Here is a 24946-nt window from a genome sequence, read left to right on the forward strand (position 1 = left end):
GGTCCTATTTTTAAACTTTATTGCCCAATTTTCACGCACTCAATGAGTACCCCAAATACTCCCACATTATAGCTATTTCTCTTGAAAAATGTTGACAAATCGTTCAAGTTTTTCCATAAGTAGTTATATGGTGGCCATAAGTTCTTCCATAAGTATAAGACCTAAAAGTTCCCGTGAATAGAGAAATATCAAAAAGCTTTCCTTCAAAAGCTCAATTTCTAACCATCAAGGGGTTCTTCAGATTTAAAAATCGATTAGGAATCCAGAAAAGACTTTCAAACGTCATTTACCAATAGAATAAATATCTTCTTCTTTATTGAACACATATAAACAATACATTTTTCTAAGATGAGATTTAATTAGAACTCTGTCCATGAAACCCTTTGGGTCTATAGATGACAGCTTGAAAGTACCTCCATTAAGCCTTTTTTCTAGACAGCAAATTGAGAAAGCCTATGCAAGTTTTTTGTCAATTGTTCCATAATAGGTCCCTATATTATTTTAGAACCAGTAAGAACAGTCAAATGTAGGGCGGGGCCGACTTTATGATACCCTTCACCACCATGCATATTTAATAGAGCTCACGTAACAAAAAAAAATTATTTGCAGTAGATAATACGACCTAACAACATTTGTCTTTAAAGCAGTTATAATTTGGTTTTAGAGCGAATTCATATATGGAAGGCATATCCAATTTTGAATCGAAATTCTCCAAATTTGACGGAGACATTTTTATCTGTTATACCAAACAACATTGCAATAAAGTGCATGATATCACTTCGAAAAGGATTATATTAAATATATATATATCGGATCCGAGTTCCACCAAATGGAAACGTACGTCCAGAAATTCACTCCATTTGGGCTGATATTAGCCATTATGTACACAATAAAACTGAAATCGGATTGAGGATTTATATGGGAGTTATATCCAAATGCAAAAATTAAACCCCAAATCGGATCTATTGTTATATCTGAACGGATTTCTACCAAATTTTATGTACTTGCTTCTAGACTTCTAGAAAATGCAGGTCATATAAACTGATATTGGTTATTTGGTGCACGATTAACTCGAAATCTGTTGAAGATATGTATAGGAGCTATATTCAAATTTGAGCCGATTCTTAACAATTTCAATTTTGTATCGTCCTTGGGCGACACAAATACTGTTTGGAAAATTTCATCTCAATCGGATAATAAATGTGACCTGCATTTTTTTCGCAAGAATACATGGACAAGCGACGGCCGGGCAGGCGGACTGACATGCATAAATCGACTCTGAAAGTGATTCTATGAAGATCCTCAAAAAATATTTATGGATCTATCTCGCTTTCTTCTCCATCTTACAAAAAAAAAATGCACAAAGACATAAAACCCTTACCACAGTGTGGTGTATGGTATAAAAACCTTTAGAAAGCTTTCCTTAAAAAAGGTGGAAAGAAAACAAGTAAAAAGCGGGCCGAACTTTGAATACCCTCCACCAAAAAAAAAAAATAAATAAATAATAATAATAATAATAATAAATAAAATCCATTAAAAATTCTGTTAAAATCTTTAAAATACCTAAAATCGGAAGTCTCTGATATATGGGGAGGATATACGATATTGTGAACCTATATAGACAAATCTATGTCTAGGGGTAAAGTACTCACAAAGAACTCCTTGTGTGTCATCAAAATCCCGAATATCGAGGGGTACCGTTGTATGGAGGTTATGCGATATTGTGAACCTATATAGACAATTCCCTTTCAGGGAGTTAAGTGCTCACAATCAATTTCAGACAATTTCGTTGAAAAATGTGGCTAAAATCATAAAAATACCGAATATTCGGGGGTACCGTTATATGGGGGCTATACGATATCGTGGACCGATATAGCCCATCTTCGAACTTGACCTGCCTGCAGACAAAAGAGAGATCAGTGCAAAATGTTAGTTTCCTATCTTAATTCGTTTTGACTGTAGCGTGATTATAACAGACGGACGGACGGACAGGGCTAAATCGTCTTATAATTTTACGCTGATCAAGAATATATATTCTTTTTTGGGTCTAAAATGATTATTTCGATGAGTTACAAACGGAATGGCGATCTTAATATACCCTCCATACTATGTGTGGTGGAGGGTATAAATACACCTCTTATAAGGGGTTCTGTGTGGATAAAACCTTTTAGAAGTCTTCTAAAGGTCTTAAATGAATAGAAGATCTTCTACAGGTCTCCCATATACAGAACACCTTTCAGATTTCTTGTGTATGAAGAGGACTTAGCAAATCATTCATTTATATAAAACCTGTAGATGGTTTTATCTCTATAGACTATGACTATAGACTACAGATGGTATTCTCTCCATAAAGATATTTTGCCCAACTTCTTTTTACACTCTTCTTACTATTGAATACTTTTAAGTCTTTTCGTCATAAAAGAACATTCAGAGGTCGTCTGTCTATATAAGACCTTCCAGAGGGTTTCAGGCTTCAATACCAAAAAATCCCAAAACTTTTTTCAAAGCTTTTCTGAAACTTTGGGCTTGAAGTTTAATTTGGAAGAGATTTATTTGTTCTTATGTATTTTATTATTTCACATTTTTCCTTTAAGAAAATAGATTTATTTACCTTGAAACAATTATAAATTGTTTTAAAAAATAACAGCGAAGACCCATACTCTTAGGGACCTCGAAAAAATGTGATACTTTCTTACAAAAGCCTTTGTATCCCTTAAAAAGTTTTTATAATCACCCCCTAAGGCTTGAACCTCTTCACCCTTTTACCATTTAATATGGAACATAACCTTAAACAAAAAAACACAATTTTAGCAATACCTTATTACCAGCAGTCATCATCCAATGGTAGTCATAACCTAACTATATGTTCTTCATGATGATGTTTTGCCGATATGACGTATCCATGGCAAACTCGTTATACTTAATTTTTTCCATAGTGAACTTGATTTTACGCTTAGTTGAATTTTTACAATCCTTGAAGATGTGCGGCTTGGTAGATTTCCTCTTCGGTCGAGTTTTATTTGGTTTCAGGCTCTCTATGAATTGAACAACCACTTGGTGAGTGTAGTACGGTGGTACTTTATTAATATTGTTATTCTTGGCTTCTGTAAAGGAACAGTGTTACCAAGCGGAGAAAATTAGAAATTCTATAAATAGTTTTTAAAAAATTCTCAAAAAGTACTTGAAAATACATAAACATTCGTAAAAAATATTTAGAAAATTACTCTTTGAAATGTAAATGCAAAATTTATATGGAAAAATGCCATAAACAATTCAGGATCAACGATCGAGGCTCTTACAGCCATTGAATAGATCTTAAATATATACGATCAAGGCTTAAATAATGCTTTTAGGAATACACAACCAAATTTTTATGGTCATTCAAAATTGTCCTGAATCGAAAAAAATGTTTGCAAAATAAACTATAACAGCAGATCATAGCACAAAATAGCTTGCAAATATTTTTTATAAATATTTTCAATTTGTTGGCTTTAATACCCTATAAAAATCAATATTTAAATTTCAAAAAGTTTGGAAAAAAACATACTGGAAAAAATATTCTTTACCACTCAAAGTTTATTGGAGGTTGGGTCTTTAAAAATATATTCTTTGAAAATCCCGGTTTATTGTATGAAAGGTCCTTTAAAAAAATATTCTTTAAATATCCAGGTTTAATGTATGAAAAGTTTCTTTAAAAATATTCTTTGAAAATCCCCGTTCATTGGTCCTTGAAAATTTAAAAAAAAGCCGCGTTCATTGGTCCATGAAAAATTCCCGTTTTTTTTTGGTCCTTGAAAATTAAAAAAAATCCACGTTTTTAAGTCCTTGAAAAATTTTTCTTTAAAAATCCACGTTTTTTGTCCTTGAAAATTAAAAAAAATCCACGTTTTTTGGTCCCAGAAAATTTAAGAAGAAAATCCACGTTTTTTGTCCTTGAAAAGTTTTACTTTAAAAATCCAAGTTCATCGGTCCTTGCAAAAATCCACGTTCATTGGTACATACAAAAATCCACGTTCATTGGTCCTTGAAAAAATCCACGTTCATTGGTCTTTGAAAAAATCCACGTTCATTGGTCCTTGAAAAAATCCACGTTCATTGGTCTTTGAAAAAATCCACGTTCATTGGTCCTTGAAAAAATCCACGTTCATTGGTCCTTGAAAAAATCCAAGTTCATTGGTCCTTGAAAAACTCCACGTTAATTGGTCATTCCTTAAAAATCCACGTTTTTTGTCATTCATTAAAAATCCACGTTTTTTGTCATTCCTTAAAAATCCACATTTCTTAAAAATGTTTTCTTTAAAAATCCACGTTTTTTGGTCCTTGAAAAATTTCTCTTTAAAAATCCAAGTTTTTTGGTCCTTGAAAAAATATTCTTTAAAAATCTACGTTTATTGGTCCTTGAAAAAATATTCTTTAAAAATCCACGTTTATTGGTCCTTGAAAAAATATTCTTTAAAAATCCACGTTTATTGGTCCTTGAAAATTTTTTCTTTAAAAATCCACGTTTATTGGTCCTTGAAAAAATATTCTTTAAAAATCCACGTTTATTGGTCCTTGAAAAAATATTCTTTAAAAATCTACGTTTATTGGTCCTTGAAAAAATATTCTTTAAAAATCCTCGTTTATTGGTCCTTGAAAAAATATTATTTAAAAATCCACGTTTATTGGTCCTTGAAAAAATATTCTTTAAAAATCCACGTTTATTGGTCCTTGAAAATTTTTTCTTTAAAAATCCACGTTTATTGGTCCTTGAAAAAATATTCTTTAAAAATCCACATATATTGGTCCATGAGAAAATGTTATTTAAAAATCCACGTTTATTGATCCTTGAACAAATATTCGTAAAATCCTTGATCCTCAAAATATGTTCTTCAAAAATCCATTTTTATTGATCTATTAGTCATTTGAAAAATATTATATAAAAATCCACGTTTTTTTTGGTCTATTGGTCATATACAGAAAAAATATATATTCTTTAGAAATCCGCGTTTAGTTGTCTATTAATCCTTGAAGAATATATTTAAAAAGTCCATGCTGATGGGGTTTTAATCATCTAATAAATTCATGTTTATTTGTATAAAAATTTCAGGTTAAAAAAATTGTTTTAAAAAAATCTCTTTTTTTTGTCCCAAAAAGAAATATTTTCTAAGAAATCCACGTTTGTTGATCTTTCGAAAAATAAATAGTTTTTTAAGTCCACTTTAGTTTATCCCCAAAAAATATATTTTCGTAAGATTTTCCCAGTAGTGAATATTCTTTGATCCTTTGAAAAAAATATATTATAGGAAATCCGCCTGTTTGATTCTTAAAAAAATGAAATGAAAATATAATTTGGTGATGCCTTAAAAAATGATTTTAAGAAATCCACGCCTAAATATCCTTTAAATAAATAGATCCTTAAATGTCTGCGTTGTATTGTCCTTTGGAATAATGTTTTTTTAACTCCACGTATATTTGTCCTTTGAAAAAAATAAAAAAATAATAATTCTTTTAAAAGAAAGATTTACGTGCCCTTGAAAGGAATTTTTTCTACAAAAATCAATGTTTGCTGATCCTTAAAAGTAATATACTTTCTACAAATTACCGAATGCTGATCCTTTAAAAAATAATTTCTAATGATCTACCCTTGTTGAACGTTTAAAAATGATCAAACATTTTCCTAAAATGTTTATTTTGGTTGGTCCTTTGAAAATATCTCTTCTTAAAATGCCAAAAACCTTTCAAAACATATTTTCTAAAAATCATGTTTGTGGGTCCTTTTGAGAAATATCTTTGTAAGCCGCGTTGGTTAGCGCCTAAAAAAATTTGATGTTTTTTTAATGAACAATGGTTTTTAGATCCATTTTTCATGTTCCCTTCAAAACATTGCTTTAAATAATTCCCATTTTTTTACATAACAGTTCACTATTATAGCTATTGTAATCCTTTGAAGATAAATTCTAAAAAATCTTGTGACCCTCAGTATATCTTGATATTTCTTCTTAGATGTTCAAATGTCCTTTCATAATTTATAAAAATTATTTTTAATTTTTTAACTCACTGTTGTTCGTATTAAAAGTTTGATGGAATAATATGGAAATGAAATGTAAGAGGAAATGAAGGAAACTTTAAATGCACATACATCCCCTGCTTGAAATAACCACACAAAAAAAAAAAAAAAAACACAAAAAAAAGAAGTAGAAAAAGAAGAGAACAAAAATATGAATGGAGTTCAACCAAAGTCAACCATCCAGAAGAAGTGAATTGGTTTGGTTTGCAAGGGTTCGCTTCGTTCATTAGATTGAATGGTTGAATGGTCTGACGACGCCAGCTACGATGCGGTTCATTGTGTGTGTGTGTGCCAGGACATTGCCTGTCATCACTCTGTACATTCTTCGTGTTCGTGTTGTTCTTTTTTTCTTGTTGTTGGCGCTCTTCTACGTAACATCTGTAAAATGTAATAATTTTATGTTATGTGTGGAAATATTTCTGGTAAAGTTCAAACAAGTTAATTTTGAAAAAGCTCTCTTCTTTTTGTTTTGCTTTTGGGTTTTCTTTTCTACTCTCCACCCGCTTGAAATAGTTGTGCAGGGGAAGAAAAAGAATGAAAACAAAAGAATTTGAAATTCCCCTTCTTTTTTCTTTCTAATAAAAATTAATGGCTAAAATTAACTAAAAAGAAATGCTGTAAAATTGGAAATTGAAAATAAGTGATGCTTGAAAGGACGAATCAAGGTGAAAGATGGAAAAGAAAACAATGCATTTTTAGAATTTTTTTCATTTTTAAGAGGATAATAATTTAGAGGATTTTTTACCCTACATCACATTGTGGTAGGGTATTATGTCTTTGTGTATTTGTTTGTAAAAGGGAGAAGGAGGCGAGACAGATCCATGGTTACTTTTGAGGATCTTCATAAAATCACTTTCTGAGTCGATTTATTTATGTCAGTCCGTCGAACGGACGGACAGTCCGTGTGTCCATGTTTTTTTTTTTTTTGTAAACAAATGGCAGGTCCCATTTATTATCCGATTGAAATGAAATTTTGCAAACAATATTTGTTTGGCCAAGGATGGACCCTGTGGAAATCGGTTCGAATTAAACTATAGTTATCATATATATCTTTACCCGATTTCGGGTTAATTGTGCACCAAATCAGTCCAAATGACCTGAAATTTGGAACATCCGACCGAATTCAGTCTAGAAGCAAGTAAATGAAATTTGATGAGAATCGGTTCAGATTTAGCTATAACTCCAATATATATATATTTTATCCGATCTGATATTAAAGTCCCTCACATTCGTAATATGCACTCCACAAGAATGATACTTGGTACCTTTGTAAAATTTTATCGAGATCGGATCGAATTTGGATATAGCTCTCATATATATCTTTATCCGAAATCAGGTTTATTGTGCACCAAATGACCAATATCAGACCAAATGGACTGCATGTTGGCAATCCCCACGTAAATCATCCTAAAAACAATTGCTTTAAATTTGGTGAAAATCGGTTCAGATAAAACTATAGTTCTCATATATATATATTTCATCCGAATGATAGTTGGTACCAGATATCAGATACAGTCCAGAAATACCGCTGTCAAATTTTATGGAGATTGGATCAAATTTGGAATTTATGGAGATTGGATAAGATTTGGATATAGCCCAATCTTCATCCGATATCAGGAGTAGTTTTAACAGCTGTCGGACAAGGGGCTTAGAAATAACAGCAGTCTGAATTCGGTTGTAGTTTTTCTCGATTTCTGATCACAAATCCGATTTGGTGTTTAAGTCGCTCACATGCGTAAAATGCACTCCACAACATTAATCTTTGGTACCACATATCAAACGCAGCTCAGAAATAAGAGTCTAAAATGTTCTCAAGATCGGTTCAGATTTGGATATAGCTCCCATATATATCTTTATCCTACTTCAGGTTTATTGTGCATCAAATGGCGAATATCAGCCCAAATGGACTGAATTTTGGCACTTCCGACGGGATTCATCCGCGAAGCAAATACTTCAAATTGTGGTGAAAATCGATTCAGATATAGCTGTAGCTCCCATATGTATGTTTCATCCGATTTGGGGTTTTATGTCCCTCACATGGGTAATATGGCCTCCACAACAATGATATTAGATACCGCACATCAGATACAGCTCGAAAATACCTTTGCCATGTTTTATCGAGATCGCTTCAAATGATTATATAGCTTCGATTTACATCTTCATCCGATTTTACGGTTAGTGCTCACCATATATGTAATATCAGCCTAATTTGGATAAGTTCGATTTAGCGATGTCCGTCTGTCTGTCTGTCCGTCTGTCTGTCCGTCTGTCTGTCTGTCCGTATGTCTGTTGTAATCACGCTATCTTTCGAATGAATTGAGATATATGGCTAACATTTTGCACACATGTTTATTTATCCAGTAGGCAGGTTAAGTTCGTAAATGGGCCATGTAGGTCCACGTTTTCATATAGCTCCAATATAACGGTAACCCCCCTATATTCGGTATTTTGATGATTTTAGCGACGTTATTTACCGGAATTGTTTCAAATTTGGTATTTGAAGTTCCAAACGGATACTACACCCTAATATAGAAAATTGTCTGTGCAAGTCTATGTCTTCGTATAGCCCCCATATAACGGTACCTCCCGATATTCGGTATTTTGATGATTTTAGCGACGTTATTCACCGGAATTGTTTCAAAATTGGTATTTGAAGTTCGTTATGGGAACTACAGTCTGTGACAGAAAATTGTCTGTGCGGGTCCAGGTCTTCGTATAGGCCCCATATATTAGTACCTCCCTATATTCGGTATTTTGACGATTTTAGGTACAATACCCACCGAAGTTGTTTGAGATGTGGTATTTGAAGTTCGTAATAGATGCTACAGCCTGTGCTGGTCCAGGTCTTCGCACAGCTCCAATTTAACGGCACCTCCTTATATACGATATTTTGATGATTTTAGCTACATTATTCGCCGTTTATTTCAAGTTTCGAATTTGCTTAATGGCTTATGACAAACAATGCCTATGTATGTCCACGTCGTATAGACCCCAATATAACGGCTATATTCGGTATTTTTAAAATGTTAACAGAATTTTTTAAGGATTTTATTTTTTAAAAATGTCCAAATTCGCTGCAAATGGTGGAGGGTATTAAAAGTTTGGCCCGGCCGAACTTACTGCTTTTTAACTTGTTTCATATTCAACCTAATTTGTTCATTTGTTGAAACTCTGTCCGGTTTATATATTGCTCCAATGAATATTTATACCATACACCACAAGGTGGTCAGGGTATTATGTCTTTGTGCATTTGTTTGTAACAGGCAAAAGGAAACGAGATAGACCTATAGTTCCTTTTGATGATCTGCATAGAATCACATTCTGAGTTGATTTATGCATATCCGGCCAAATTTGATCGATATCGGTTCAGATATAGCTATAGCTTCCATATATATTTTTCATCCGATTTCTTTTTTTGTCCTCCGCAGCGCTAATATGCGCCCTGTAACAACAATATTTGGGGAAATATATCAAATACAGCTCAGAAATACATTTGCTAAATTTTATCGAGATCGGTTCAGATTTGGATATAGCTCCCATACATAACTTCGTCCGATTTACTTTTTATTATGCACCAAACGTCTAATATGTGTCCAAATGGGGTGGAATTTGGCACTTACGACCGGATTTAGTCTAGCTAGCTTCTATGCCAAATTTGGTGAAGATCGGTTCTGATATAGCTATAGCTCCCATATATACTGTTCGTCCGATATGTTATATTTGTTACCCACAGCCGTAATAAGAACTCCGCAACAACGTTATTCAGGAAAATATATCAAATACAGCTCAGAAATATCTTTGCCAAATTTTATTGAGATCGCTTCAGATTTGGATATAGCTCCCATATATATCTTTATATGATTTCAAATTAATTTTGCACCAAATGGGCAATACAAGTCCGAATTTAAAAACTTGTAATTGTTAAAAACTTGTTATTATACCCAATTCCCTTTTTTATTAAGGGAGCTCTACTAAGTACGCATAGCGGTGCAGGGAATCTATAGTCAGCCCTGCCCGACTCTTTACCTCTCCTTACTGGTTTTATTATAACTATTTTCAATTATTCTTCCTTGTTTAAAATCATTAAATAAAATGTGCAATTTATGCAAAATTAATGCATTTAATTTCCCTCCTTCAGCCAAATATTTAAGAAACTCATTGAAGCATTTCCTACTTCACATATTTCCATTATCAACACGAACGCACACACACTCACTCCAATTTCTTTGCTTATCTCTAAAAATATTCCGGGAAATTTCACTTCCGCTCTCTTGTTCGAAACACAACAAAATATTTGTCTAATCACAACCATTTTAAATAAAATCTAATTTTAGTTTTGATAAATATGTTGCTCTCTTCAGGCAATAATGCCTGAGTATGTGCTTGTGTGTATTTTCGATGCGAAGGAAAACTTTTAATACTAACTTATCTATCCTGCCTGGATGGTAATTGAAGTTTAAGAAGAATACTTAAGTTTTGCCTTTTATAAGCGACGAACTTGTCTCTTTCACACACACACACACACGTACACATACAATTACTGAAATAGAGAGCAGCAAGAAATCGCTGTTTTCCGCGTAAACTCTCTAAAACAGGGAATATAATTTTCATTTTTCTTCATTTGCTTTCACTTGCATTGCATGATGTGAGTGCATACATTTATTTTTCTTGGAAATTAAAAGTTGTCTAATTTCATTTTCCGTTTTGTCTGTATGAGTAATATGTGAAAATTGCAAACTTTCCGAATTTAATTCGTTGAAAATCTCTTAAAATATTGTTTATGCTGAATTGTGTTGTTCAGTGTGATTAGCATCTTTTTTTTGTATTTTTAAACCATAAACAAAAGCGTATGTGCATGTATGAGTGAAGTCGTATAATTAGTGAAGTTTTAATATGCATATATACATACATAAGAACGTTTTTGAGAACCATTGTGTCCCAATCTAGAACAAAAATGTTGGGACTTCTAAATAATTTGACTACATGTATATATCCTCTATATGTCTATGTGCAGGGTTGCCCATATTCGACAGAACCATGTTTTTTTTTGGGCCCATTCCAATCGATGAGGCTTGTCCGCAGGCAACATTCTTTCGTCATTCTTGCGTCAATTGAATGTTGTACGGGAACAAATGCAAATCAATGCGAATAATCCGTTGTAAAGTGAACCGAGCCATGCCAAACTGCTGAGAACGGCGTTTTTGGGATGTTCTTGGGGACCTCTCAACACTGGCTCATACGGCAGCGATATTCTCGGCCGATCGCCTTAGTCGACTTTTATATGGCCTCTTCGGTTTAGAAAGAGCCTTACCAGTCGAAAATTTTTCGTATAAACACTTAATGGTGTTCTTAGAAGGCGCACTTCTCACATTTTTGAGTTGAGTTTTCACAATTGACTTCTTCTGTTGAATGTAAATTTCAACTATTTCAGACTTTGGCGTGGCGCGTATTGGTTCATGATCTGCTTGGACTGACGCTTCAAACGCGATATGTCATTAAGCGATGTGACATCTCTGTCAAAAGTTATGGCGTTGCCAGATGGGTCCGTCGAATATGGACAACCCTGTAAGGTATTTGAAAAAAAATTACCAGAAAAATTATCAGATTGTATTACAGGCTTGCTAAGCATTACTAATTACAGGACTTATATACAAAACAATTCAAACCGTTCGAAACCAAAAATTTCTAGCAAAAAATAATAATAAGGAAAAGTCAAAAGTTGGGCGGGGCGACTATATGATATTCTATATTTAGTATCGCTCCCGTAACAAAAAAGTTTGTATTGGGAATTTATGTGAAGCAAATCTTACCAACTATAATCCAAATAACATTACTGCATAGTGCATGGTATGACTTCGATAAGTATTATATTCGGACCGAATTTCACCAAATGTCAAAATTCAGTTAAATAAGAAAAAATCTATTCAATTTGGACTGATATTACATAGGATAATTTTTACATTTTTGTTTTAAATTTTATTGAATGACAGCAAAAAATATCGGAAATAGCATAACACTTTTGAGTAAGCTTAGATTTGTTCGATTTGGTCACCTTTGGCACGATTTAAGGCCTTCACTCGGCCAACGAAACCATCACACGCTGCCCAAATGTTGCTCTGTGGTATTTTGGTCCATTCCCGGCGAAGCGCTTCCTTGAAGTGATCAACACTTTGGTATTTTTTAGTGCCAACCTTGCTTTCCAAAATACTCCAGTTACAATAGTCCAGCGGATTGGCATCCGGAGATTTTGGTGGCTATTGTGCGCTGGAAATGAAGCGAGGAACCTCATATTGTAACCATTCTTGGGTGGCGCGTGCTGAGTGCGATGGAGCTGAGTTCTGTTGGAATATCCCAGGTCTGTGGCCGAAATGTTTAGGTGCCCTAAGCTTTAATACAGCCTTCAGAATATTTTCGCGATAATATTCGGCATTTATTTTGACACCACGGACGATTATTACGAGCGGAAAGCGACCATCGGCTGTTATGGCGGCCCACATCATCACCATTGCCGGCGCTTGAGTTCTGGTGGCCAACCGAAGGTGCACATTTTCAGCTGTCCTCTTTGGCAAGTAAACACGATCATTTTGTTTGTTTACAAACTGCTGGACAATGAATACTTTCTCATCGAAGAAAATCAAATTCGGCACTTTCGGCCAAGCGAAGCAACTTTTTAGCTCTTTTGAAACTATTTTCTTTCGGTTCCGGCATATGTTCTTGCACATTTTGGAATTTTAAGGGCTCTACCCCGAGCTCATTTTCCAATATTTGCCGAATGAAATATTGCGATTTTTCGGCTACTGCGACGCGGGGGACACAAAATATTTATTCACTTCTAAATTCGGGATTGCTCTAACGATAGCCACTTGTGGTTTTCCTGCCAAATATAAAGAAATCACACAAGAGCGAAATTTTTTTCACACTTTTTTTCTGGAAATTTCTCACCAAAATGCTTTTGTACGCTTGTAAACAATATAATGTTTTCTCAATGCTGCTGTCGAACTAGTGGCTTAGGAATGACAGCAGTCTGAAGTTGGTTGCAGTTTTTCATCTCACCCTGTATTCAAAAATTTGACCCTTTGTGGGGGAGGTACCAAAAGAAGTGGACCGATATAACCCTTCTTCATCTTCAGAGCAGATCTTGTGTTAGTAGAAATAATGAGATGTGTGAAATATGAAGAGAATTGGATGCTCATTGCGAATTTTATGATGGTTTAGGTTATTCAAAACTTTGACCTTTGTGGGGGAGGTAGCAGAAGGAATGGTCCGATCTCTACCAGCTTTATAAGTGATTTTGTGTTGATTGATTGTCCGGATGTGCCAAATCTGAATAAAATCGGATGTAATATTGTGTTTTATTTATTGGACAGATAGACGGACGGACGAACAGATATCGCTATATCAACTCCAAATGTCCTGAAACGGATTTGGTTCAAAGAAACCTAAGGTGTAATGCCCATATTTTGATGAGGCACGTTTTGGTCCAATCTATAAAAAACTCCGTTGAAAATGTGGCATTAACGGACGAACGGATATCTCTAGATGAACTCCAAATATCCTGAAACGGATTTGGTTCAAGGAGACCTTAGATCTAAAGCCAATATTTCGTTGAGGCACTTTTTGTCCCAATCTATAAAAAACTCCGTTGAAAATGAGGTTTTAACTATCAAAATGTCGAATATTAGGAGCTACCGTTATATGGGCTTTCATAGGTGGTGATAGGACTAGGATTATATGCTGATCAAGAATATAAATACTTTCTGAGGTCTAAATTGCATATTTCGAGAAGTTTCAAACGGAAAGTATATATAAAAACAAAAAACAAAATCAATCCTTTTACTTCGAGAACCCTACCTAAAATTTTAGAGAATATTCAAATGTCAAAAAATTCCATCTTGTGACACTTTTTTTCCCTTTAAGAAACCATGGACGAACAGGACATTGAGACAATTACTTAAAAAAATCTGTTAGAAAAATATTCTTTATTCCTAAAAAAAATATTCTTTATTTAAAAAAAAAATATTCGGAAGATATCATTTGAGAACTACCTTAGCCGAAGCACAACGTACCACAAGTCCAAGGAATGAGTTAATGTTATCTTCTAATCCATGTCCAGATTGCCTGCATAAACAGTAACATCCAAAACGTCGTTTAGAAAGTTGCAATAAAACATACTGACTCCTAAAGGATATTAATATAAAGCTATACCATTATTGAATAATTTTTGAGATAAATTAAAATACCTACTAAAAACCAGGGATGTTAATTTGCAGATGTTTTTTTTAATTGGGGCTGAAACCTTCAAAATACCGAAAATTAGGAGGTATATGGGGGATATACCATTTCCAATACTAATTATCTTAGGAGTATTTAAATGTCTGTGCCAAATTTCATTAATTTATCTCGAATATTCTAACCTCTATCTTGGTTTCAATTGATATCTTTAAATCGACTATGAATTTTATGCTGATCACGAAAATATGTTCGTTATGGGGTCTACGATAACTATTTCGATATATAGCAAATGAAAAGGCAAAATTTATATATCGTGATTATATATATTTATATATATGTGATTATCGTATTGGTATGAGTTATCACTTGCAAGATAACCGGAACAGTCCGAAATTTTATAAATGAGTTTTATGCAGTTTACAGTTCTCATAAGGAAACATTTGCTTAAATCTCAAAATATATGTTTTAGTTTTCCCTGAATGTCCCATATCCACAAAGTTCTGCACTAATTATATTAAAATAGCAAAACAACGTACAGAGAGTGCTCTTTAAAAGAGCAACAACTTTTGCAGCCAAGTACGATGGGTGTGTGTACACACGTTGTGCAAATTCTGTGCGTTTATAATTCTCTAACGTACAGAAAGTTTTTGAAAAAAACTTTCGACCTATATACGCAAAGTAGGTTGAAATTTTAATATGTAATCATGTTGAGTGTTATTGTTCTCATGCTGAAAAACTAAATTTAAAAAAAAAAAAAATATAAAATTAAAGTTATTTTATATCAACATGTTAAAAGGGTTGAAGGGTTATGAATGTTACTACGAAAAATGTAATGCAAAGTCCTTAAATTTTCTTTGTATGCCAATTTGTATGTATGTCAAAAATTTGTATTTTATTAATAATCTTTTTTAAATTGTTGCTAACAATATGATTTCTGTTCTATTATTTTCACAGGGGCTGATGCCAATAATTTCGCATCGGCTTACATGTCAACAGCGGCCGGCTTACCACAATTTGGTAGCACCGCCCTGACCACATCACCATTAGCCAGTGTTGCCTTAAGTTCAGCAGCAGCTGCTGCCGCTGGAAAACAAATTGAGGGTAAGTTGTAAAAAAATGTAAAAATTATTTTTTGAAAATAATTAAATTGTGGAAGAAAATTTGTCAAATTATACTATTGTTTAAATAAAACAAAACTGTATAACTTTAGAAAATGCCTTCATAGGACCCTATATCCTGTTAAAAAAAAAAAACGTTTGCATATGGATGGTTTCTTCCGTATGAGGCATCAATCGATAGATCATTCTGTAGAACTGTCTTCTTTCAAGAAGCGATTGTAAATCTTAAATATGAAACAGTTTTTATTTAAGTGGTCGTTTCCGAAAGTTTTTTGAAATTTTTCAAGTTCTTTAAAAATGGTGAAGGGTATTAAAAGTTCGGCTCGGGCGAACATAGCTGTTGTTCTTTTTTCAGAAGAATATTTTTTTTTAAATTTTCCACAACCGAAAATTATGGAGTACTTTTGAAGAAGTCCTTTAATCTGCCTACATAAAAACTTTTAATATTTTCACCTTTTAATTTTTTTTAAGGTTACTTGAAGGTATTTTTCCTACAGAAGACCTGTTGAAGTCACTATGTCTATAAATGACTTATTGCTGTTCTTTTATCCATATTGGATCTATCGATTTTTTTACCACTATAAGATCTGTCAAGGACACATTGACTGCATTTGGCTTATAGAAGGCCTGCTGATAGTCTGCTGACAGTATATTGATTTTTAAATTATTTTTATTAAGAAACCTTTTAAAGGTCTGCTGAAAATCTTAATTCTATAGAAGAATTGATGACGTTATTTCTTATAGAAGACCCCTTGATAGACTTATATCTATACAAAACATATCAAAGATCTTTTATTATTATTTTAAGACTTTTGTGGCATAATTTATGGAATATTCAATGACTTCCTGGAAAAAATCATGGTCAGACCTCCTTGAAAAAATCTTGAATTTTTAGAATATTTTTCAAGAAAGCTGACATAATATTCTTGAAATTTTTTGGATTTTTATTCAGGAAATTCACCATGACTAATAACTATCGAGCTCAATATTTCAAAAAAAAAAAAAAAAATCTGAAATACATTTTAAGAAAAAAAAAATATATAAAGAAAATACCTCATGCAGAATATTTTTTTAAGGACCTCCTGCCAAAAAATTGTGTATTTAAACTTAAAAATTTTCAGAATAATTGAGGACTCCCTTGAAGAAAATTGTTGACTTTTAAGGATTGCCGGTTTAAAAATCTGGGCTTTAGGAATATTTTTCCACGGCCAGGATTGCCTATCAAGAAAAAAAAAATAACCATTTACAATATTCTACAATAAGGCCTCTCTAGGGAAAAGCGCGAATTTGTTAAAAATATTTTTCAAGAATATCGTAACTAAAAATTTTTAAGAGGAAATCATTTCAGAATTCATAAAAATGTTGGAGGCAACAAAAACAAAACCAGTAAAGGAAGTCTTAAAGTCGGGCGGGGTCGACTTTATGATACCCTACACCACTTTACTAATTTAGTAGAGCTCTACATAACAATTAAAAGTTTTTATGGGGAGAATTCAATCATACACGCTATGATTATAATTATAATTTAAAGTTCAAAGGACTAAACATTCCGAAGCATTTGTATCTTTTAAATTCGGACTTGTATTGACCATTTGGTTCACAATTAATTTGAAATCGGATAAAGATATATATGGGAGCTATATCCAAATCTGAACCGATCTTGATAAAATTTGGCAGATATTTCTGAGCTGTATTTGCAATATTCCCCCAAATATTGTTTTTAGAGAGTTCACATCACGGCAGCGGAGGACAAAAATAACAAATCGGATGAACAATATTTATGAGAGCTATAGCTATGTCTGAACCGATTTCGATCAAATTTGGCATACTTTTTTTCAGGCCTAATTTGGTTGTATGTGCAAAATTCTTACTATTCGGGCTGACATTACACGTTTGGTGTACAATAAAAGCCAAATCGGACGAAGATGTATGTGGAAGCTATATCTAAATTTTTACCAATTATCTCCAATTTCAATAAGATTCGTCTTTGGGCCAAACAAATGATTTGTGCAAAAATTTCATCTGTATAGGGCGATAAATGCGATCTGTACTTTGTTTGCAAAAATACATGGACAGACGGACGGACATGCATAAATCGACTCAGAATGTGATTCTATGCAGATCATCAAAAGGAACTATGGGTCTATCTCCTTCCCTTTTGCCTGTTATAAACAAATGCACAAAGACATAATACCCTGACCACTTTGTGGTGTAGGGTATAAAGATGGACTCCCTAACAAAAATCATGACTTTACAGAAATATTCTTCAATGATTGGGGAGCATTTTGGAATAATTTGCTGAAAAACGCTTGTAGCAAATAAAGAGTCTTCTATCCTTAAAAAAAACTTGTTGTAGGTCTTCTTGAACTTATATTTTTTTCTTCGACAGGCCTGCTGATGAGGGCACTTTTACTGCGGAAGTCCAATTTAATAAACTGCTTTTAACTGTCTTGTAGCTATAGAAAACCTTTTGAAAGTAGTCTATCTACTCACGGTCCGCTATATAAAAAGCATCTTCTGAAAGTCTACAGATGTCCTTTTAAAGCCGTCACTACCAGCAGACGATTTTAAGATCTGTTAAAGATTTTCTCTCTACAGAAAATCTATCCAATGTCTTCCATCAATAGAAGATCTGGTCTTTTATCTTCTGCAGGTTTGTTCAAGTTTGTCTGCTATCAATAGAAGTTCTCTTCAAGGCCTGTCATCTATAAAACCTTTGAAGGACTTCTGCCAAAAAAGATCTTCCATTTACAAAAGACCTGCTTATGGTTCTTCTGCATTTAAAGGATCTGTAGAAGAAGATCTGCTGAAAAAATATTTTTTTGAAGATTTGTCGCAGATTTTTTATATATGTGGTTCTTAAAAGCCCTCTCGTTAAAGGTCTTTGCCATAGAGAGGACCTGTTATGTGTTAACTCATTGATAGTAGAGTTAGACTGGGTATTCTACAACAAATTCGTAGAAGATTCTCTGTAGAATCTCCAAAAAAAACGAAATATCACCCAACAACAACAAAACAAATTTATGTTGCTAGTGACATTTTCTCATATATTTTCATTCATTCGTTCATTCTCTAGGAAAGGGAAAACGAAATCTGTATTACATTATTTGCGTCATGGTATGAATAAGCGATTGAATGACTCCATATAGATATGTATGTCTGTACTTCTTTGGTTGGAAGCAACAGCTTTGTCACCGTCATCACCAGCCAAAGAAGCAATGTCATCTTTGTCACTGCCACCATATCCAACACCGCCATGATAATCATCATCATCATCATCATTGCCATCGTCATCTTTCGTTGGTAGTGCCAAACATTCTCAATATGCTGTTGGAATCTGTTTGCTGGCTCACTCACTCACCAAATGCATCATCATCAGCAGCGGCAGCAGCAAATATGGCACGGTGACACTGTTACCCTGCCAGGACGACATATACACAGAAATGTATTAAAGTATTTTGATTTCCTGCATAGTTTCCGTTTCCCTACATCATCAGATTCCACTTTGGCGTATTCTTCGATTGGTACTCTTCAGTTTTTTTTGGTGGCATGGGTCCTTTTTTGAAGCATTTGTAACATAGGAAGTCAAGTGAAGTGGTATTTTGAGAAGCAGAGGTAGTTTGGAAGAGGAAGGTTAGGAGAGATATATATATTTAAGGATCGTCTCTCAGTAGCAAATGGCTGAGACAAAATAAATGCTCATTAGTTTTTCGCTCCTCATTAAGCTATCGATAGTAAGTCCTATTTTATTCTGCTATTTTTTATACCCTTAGTCATATGGTTACAGAGGGTATATATCCTTTAAGACAGCCAAAAAGTTCCTCATCGAAATAACGTATTTAGACCCTATGTCCCTTTGGACCAATAATAGTATAATAGTAATATCATTGGACTCCTTCTGGTACCGTGAAGGAGGGCAAAAAATTTGGAATAATTATTACTTTTATACAACGTGAAATAAGATTCCAATCGTCTTCGTACTTTACACATCTTATTGTTCTTATGAGCACAAGATTTTGTAAGGAGATCGGATATATCGGTTCACTCAATCTGGTGCCTCACCGACAACGGGTCAACATTTTGAATAATAATGAAGCTTAATGAGCTTCCGAATCTTTTCAAATGCCACATGGCTTGAAAGGGCCTCTAAACTCAGGCCTCCTGGACCAAATCCGTTTCAGTACATTGGGAGACGATGTAGAGGTGTCCGTCCATCTGTCTGTTTGCCTGGTGTACACGATAACTCTCGAAGAGAGTATCCGATTTGATCCAAACGTGGTAGATCGTAATATAATTGTCAAACTTAAATCGAGCTCGGAAATAAGCAATATCGGTCCTCCCCTTCTGGTACCTCCCCACAAAAGTTCGAAATAATCAAAAAAAATATATTTTACTGCACATAAAGAGGAAGGTTAATCCGATTTTGGGCAAACTTTGCAAATCCTAATATTTGCATCAGAGCTAGGTCAGGCACGAAAATGGATAACATCGGCTCAGTCCATAAAGTTCCTCCCCTACAAAGGTTCAAATGGTCAAAATTATGAATAATTATAACTCTTTTGAAATGTGATGTAGGAGTCCGATTGTCTTCAAATTACACACATCACAATCCTTTTATAAACCCAAGGTCTGGTGTGAAAATGGAATATATCCACTGCTTCTGTACCTCCCCCCACAAAGAGTCGAAATTTTGAATAATCATGCAGCTCATAAAATGAGAAATGAGCATTCGATTATTCCGAAACTCTGCACATCCCAATATTTCTATCAACACAATATCAAGTGTGAAGAGGGAAGACATCGGATCATTCTTTCTGGTAACTCCCCCATAACGGGTCAAAATTTTAAATAATTATATCTCTCATAAAATGCAAAATAAGCATCGGAGCTTCTCCATATTTCACCCATCCCAATTTTTGTAGAAACACAAGATTTGGTATGAAGATTGGATATATTTGCAAAACGCGAAATTAGCATCCGATTCTCCTCAAATTTTGCCCATCCCAATATTTCTAGAAACACAAGATCTGGTGTGAAGATGGGATATATCGGCCAAGTTCTTCTGGTACCTCACCCACAAAGGGTGAACATTTTTAATGCATGAATCAAAACGACCATAAAATCCGAAATAAGCATCCGGTTCTCTTCATACTTCACACATCTCATTACTTCCATTAACGCAATATCTGATGTGAAGATGGCATATATCGGCCTCCTTCTTCTGGTACCTCTCCCACAAAGAGCCAATATCTGAATATCCATTAAGCTCATAAAACGCGAAATTAACATCAGATTCCATTCAGACTTGGTACATCTCAAAACCCCCATCGACACAACATCTGTTGTAAAGATCGTAGAGATCGAACCACTCCTTCTGGTACCTTCCCTACAGAGGGTTAAAATTTTGAATGATCAAAACGAACAAAGAATTCGAATTGAGCATCCGATTCTTTTCAAATTGCGCACATCTCAATAGTTCTATTAACACAAGATCTGGTTCGAAGATAGATCATATCGGCCGACTCCTTCTGGTACCTCCCTCAACAACATTTGAATAATCAAAACGATCATAGAATGCGAATTGATCATCCCATCCTTGTCAAACTTTACAAATCTCAATATTTTTATTAACACAAGATCTGGTGTGAAGATAATAGATGTCGGCCCAACCCTTCTGGTAGCCACCCCACAACGGATCAAAATGTTGAAAAATTATATTTCCCATAAAATGCAAAACAAGCATCCGATTCTCTTCAAATTAAGACAAGACCTGGTATGAAGATTGATTATATCGGTCAACTGATTCTGCTACCTCTTCTCCCCTACAAATGGTCAAATTTGTGAATTACCAAAACGCCTATAAATGCGAAGTAAACATCCGATTTCCCTCAAATCGAACACATCCCAAAATTTTTATTAACAAAAGATCTGGTGTGAAGATGGCATATATCGGCCAACTCCTTCTAGTACCTCCCCATGAAAGGTTTACATTTTGATCTCCAATTATTCGCATAAATTTGGAAAAAATTTCTAGATTTTCCTTAAATTTTGCTCATCCCTATATTTTCTTCAGTACTAGATGAAGTGGAATACTTCGGTCCACGATATCTGGTTCCTGACGCACATTTCTACGTTTTCTAAAAATGATATCTCATCTAGGGTTAAATAAAGTAGTCGATATGGTCCAAATCTGGCACATTTATATCAGACTTAGGTCAGATTCGAAATGGACATTTTTATCCCACTCCTTAGGAACCGCAATAGTTTGAATATATTTCGGCCAACCCCTTCTGGTACCTCCCCCACGAAAGGTTTACATTTTGATCTCCAATTAATCGTATAGACTTGGGAATAAATGTTAGATATTCTTTAAACTTTTCTCATCCGAATATTTTTTCAGTATTAGATGAAGTGGAATACTTCGGTCCACAATATATCGTACCTCACGCACATTTCTACGTTTTCCAAAAATCATTACGCAAGTCAAAATATATTTAAATAAGGGCCACTCAGCCACTGTGAGTGTATACATCTGCCGAAAAAACCGGCAGAAATTTGAACTTGTTGTAATTAATTTTAATTTAGTTTACAGCTCATTGTGAGAGCTTATATACCTCTCGAACGGCCTGTATATAAGACCACTTGGTAGTCTCTTAAAACAGAATTTATAGGGTGCCACTGAAGAGTCATCTGTCTATAGACTAGTTTTTGAGGGTTCTATATATTTTGTACATTATAAAATCTTCCAGAGAACTATTATTATTCTTCCTACCAAGGACTTCTAGCTGAAAGCTTTTAAATATGAATTTAATTTTCATTACGAAATTATTGTAGGAACAAAAACATGCCACTCTATTCCTCTTTAAATATTTTATCCCTAAAACATTTTATTTCTCACTACTTTTCTCAGAGCTTAATTTTAACCCCCTCTACGATTTCGTTTTTCATCAAAAATGTCCCACTTTTTTTTTCTTATTTAGTTGCAATTTCCTCCATATATCCTCATATTGATAAGCAGCTTCCGTTAAATCATGTTCAAATTCACTTATACATTGTGTGTATATGTGTGTTCGTAAAGAGACAGAGCAACAGAGAGCGAGAAAAAGAGAAAGGGGTACTGAGGACTAAAGTGTGAGCAGCAACATTTCATGATTATTTTTTTCTATTTTGTTGTTTGTGTTAGTGTTGTCATAGGTTTCCTAGTTTTTCTCCTCGCCTCTTCCTCTCTCTCTTTCTCCCTACTCACATTTAGTTTTCCTTTCCTTTTTTTGTTTGTTTGTATCATCATCATATCCCATCTACATTGGCAACAATGCTATTTATAACACACAAGCAGAGTGTGTGCGTGTGTGTGTCTGTGTGAACCGGATAAAAGTGAACATACAATAATTTTCCATAGGATTTCTGGTATATCATTGAAGTGCTGGATGAAGAAAAAGATTGAAAAAAAACTTTCATAATTTCTATGTGCTTCCGATACAAGTTTTTTTTCTTTCTTCTTCCTTGCGTTTAATAGAAAACGACAAAGTCATTGTGCTAATGTGAATTAAATCGATAAATGATATTGAAGAGCATCGTTGATTTAATTGAATTTGGTTTAAAGGCATAATTCGATGATATTTATATTTATATATGAGAGAGGTCCTGTATCATCTGAAGGTATGCCATAAATATTCCTTTTACAAGAGAGAATTTCTTTCTAAAACAGACCCACAAAGCGATATCGTCCATATGAAGCCTATTAAAATTTATTTATCCATAGAAGCTTCTTAAAGCCCTTTTACTTGGAAAAAGGCAAAAGAAGACTTTCTCTAGAAAAAAAGATATTTGTTTTGAAACCGGATAATATGAAAATCTATTTCCCAATTGATTGGAGAACGATTAATCCCTCTTTCATTCTCTGAGAACATTAAAAAGCTTATTCTATCATCGAATTAGTCTCTTCCTACCCTACACCTCCATAAAGGTCACCAACACGTTTGCATTAAAAATACATATTTTGGAACTTAAGGTCGTGGACTCTACTGGGATACATTTTTTTAACGATAACATTCTGCATTGACATACGGTATTGAAAATAGGCCGTATATGGTCTAAGACTTAGTATTGCTCCGATGTTACCGCCACGTTTTTATTACCTCTGCCTTATGGTCACAGAAGGAAAGAGAAGGAAAGGAAGTATCCAGTTTGGTCCGATCAAACTTGTTACCAAACTTAGCAATATGTGCCCACCCCATATAGTTCTCCCCATAAAAAATAATTTTCCCCGTTGATAGAAAATCCAATTTTGCCCAAACTTTTTCAGAATCCGATATTTCAATCAGTGCTGACTTAGGTGCAAAAATATATACTATGAGTCCACTTCTTCTAGTACTTTTCTCACAAAGTGTTTAAGTTTTGCATAATCATAATTTGTATAAATAGTGAAGCCAGTTTGTCTTCAAATAAAGTAACGATGAGATACAGCCCCTAGAAAGTAACTAAATTCTTGTTGATTACAACCCTTATAGGATGCGATACAAATCTGCGATTTTCCTAAAATTTCGTGTATCTCAATAATTCAATCAACCAGAAGTCAAATGTAAATATGAGGTTTATAGGACCACTACTTCCGGTGTTTATTTATATATTTATTTTTTGGATTAACAGTTCTTCGCATAAAATTGGTACCTCACCGATCTCATATGAAATGGAGATGGTGTTCGATATAGTCCAAATATTACTGACATGTAGTAATATATCTATAAGTCGGATTCGATATTCACAATATCGACCAACTTTGGTATTATCCCACATTGTGAATAATCATTAATAAAATACATTTAAATTAACGAATATAGGCGGTTCTACAGGGTGAGATAAAATAACTGCAACAAAGTCAAACGCTATAATTTTTTACATTTTATTGAAGAAAAGAAAAAAATATCGGAAATATTATTAAATTTTAGAATAAGTTTAGGTTTTTTTTTCAATTGGTCACCTTTGGCGCGAATTATGGCCTTCAAATGGCCAATGAAACCGTCATACGCTGCCCGAATGTTGCTATGCAGCATTTTGGCCCATTCCCGGCGAAGCGCTTGCTTGAGTTGATCGACACTTTGGTATTTTTAAGTGCCAACCTTGCTTTCCAAAACACTCCAGACTCAATAGTCCAACGGATTGGTATCCGGAGATTTTGGTGGCCATTGTGCGCTGGAAATGAAGCGAGGAACCTCATTTTGTAACGAATCTTGGGTGGCGCGTGCTGAGTTCATTACACCAGTTCCTAAACGTATGAGTGATTTCATAAACTTAATAGCACTCATACGCAGAATTTTCATTCAAACGACTTTATGATCTTTTCTCTGTAACAGTCTCTTGACTTCCTTTTATATCCAGGAGATCTGTGATACCTGTGGAAGACGTTCTGGATATTTCCTGATTACATGGCCTATTAAAAACTTTTTTTTATTATAAGACCTTGAACATTTTGTTTGCTTTTAAAAATACCAATTTAAGGTCGTCTTTCTTATGAGACGATCAGATATCTGCAATCTGATATGCGTTA

The 24946-nt window shown here is 34.0% G+C and overlaps 1 protein-coding gene across 5 annotated transcripts in view; it reads left to right on the forward strand.

Annotated features, from left to right (window-relative positions):
* Window positions 1–24946, forward strand: part of LOC101889061 (CUGBP Elav-like family member 2) — a 335948-nt gene that overhangs the window by 278750 nt on the left and 32252 nt on the right. For all 5 annotated transcript variants that reach the window (XM_059124555.1, XM_059124557.1, XM_059124556.1 and 2 more), the window contains one exon: window positions 15236–15382. In XM_059124555.1, the coding sequence (XP_058980538.1) occupies window positions 15236–15382 (147 nt within the window). The remainder of the gene's footprint in view (window positions 1–15235; window positions 15383–24946) is intronic.

Source organism: Musca domestica, unplaced genomic scaffold, assembly GCF_030504385.1.
Source record: "Musca domestica strain aabys unplaced genomic scaffold, Musca_domestica.polishedcontigs.V.1.1 3, whole genome shotgun sequence".
Lineage (NCBI taxonomy): Eukaryota > Metazoa > Arthropoda > Insecta > Diptera > Muscidae > Musca > Musca domestica.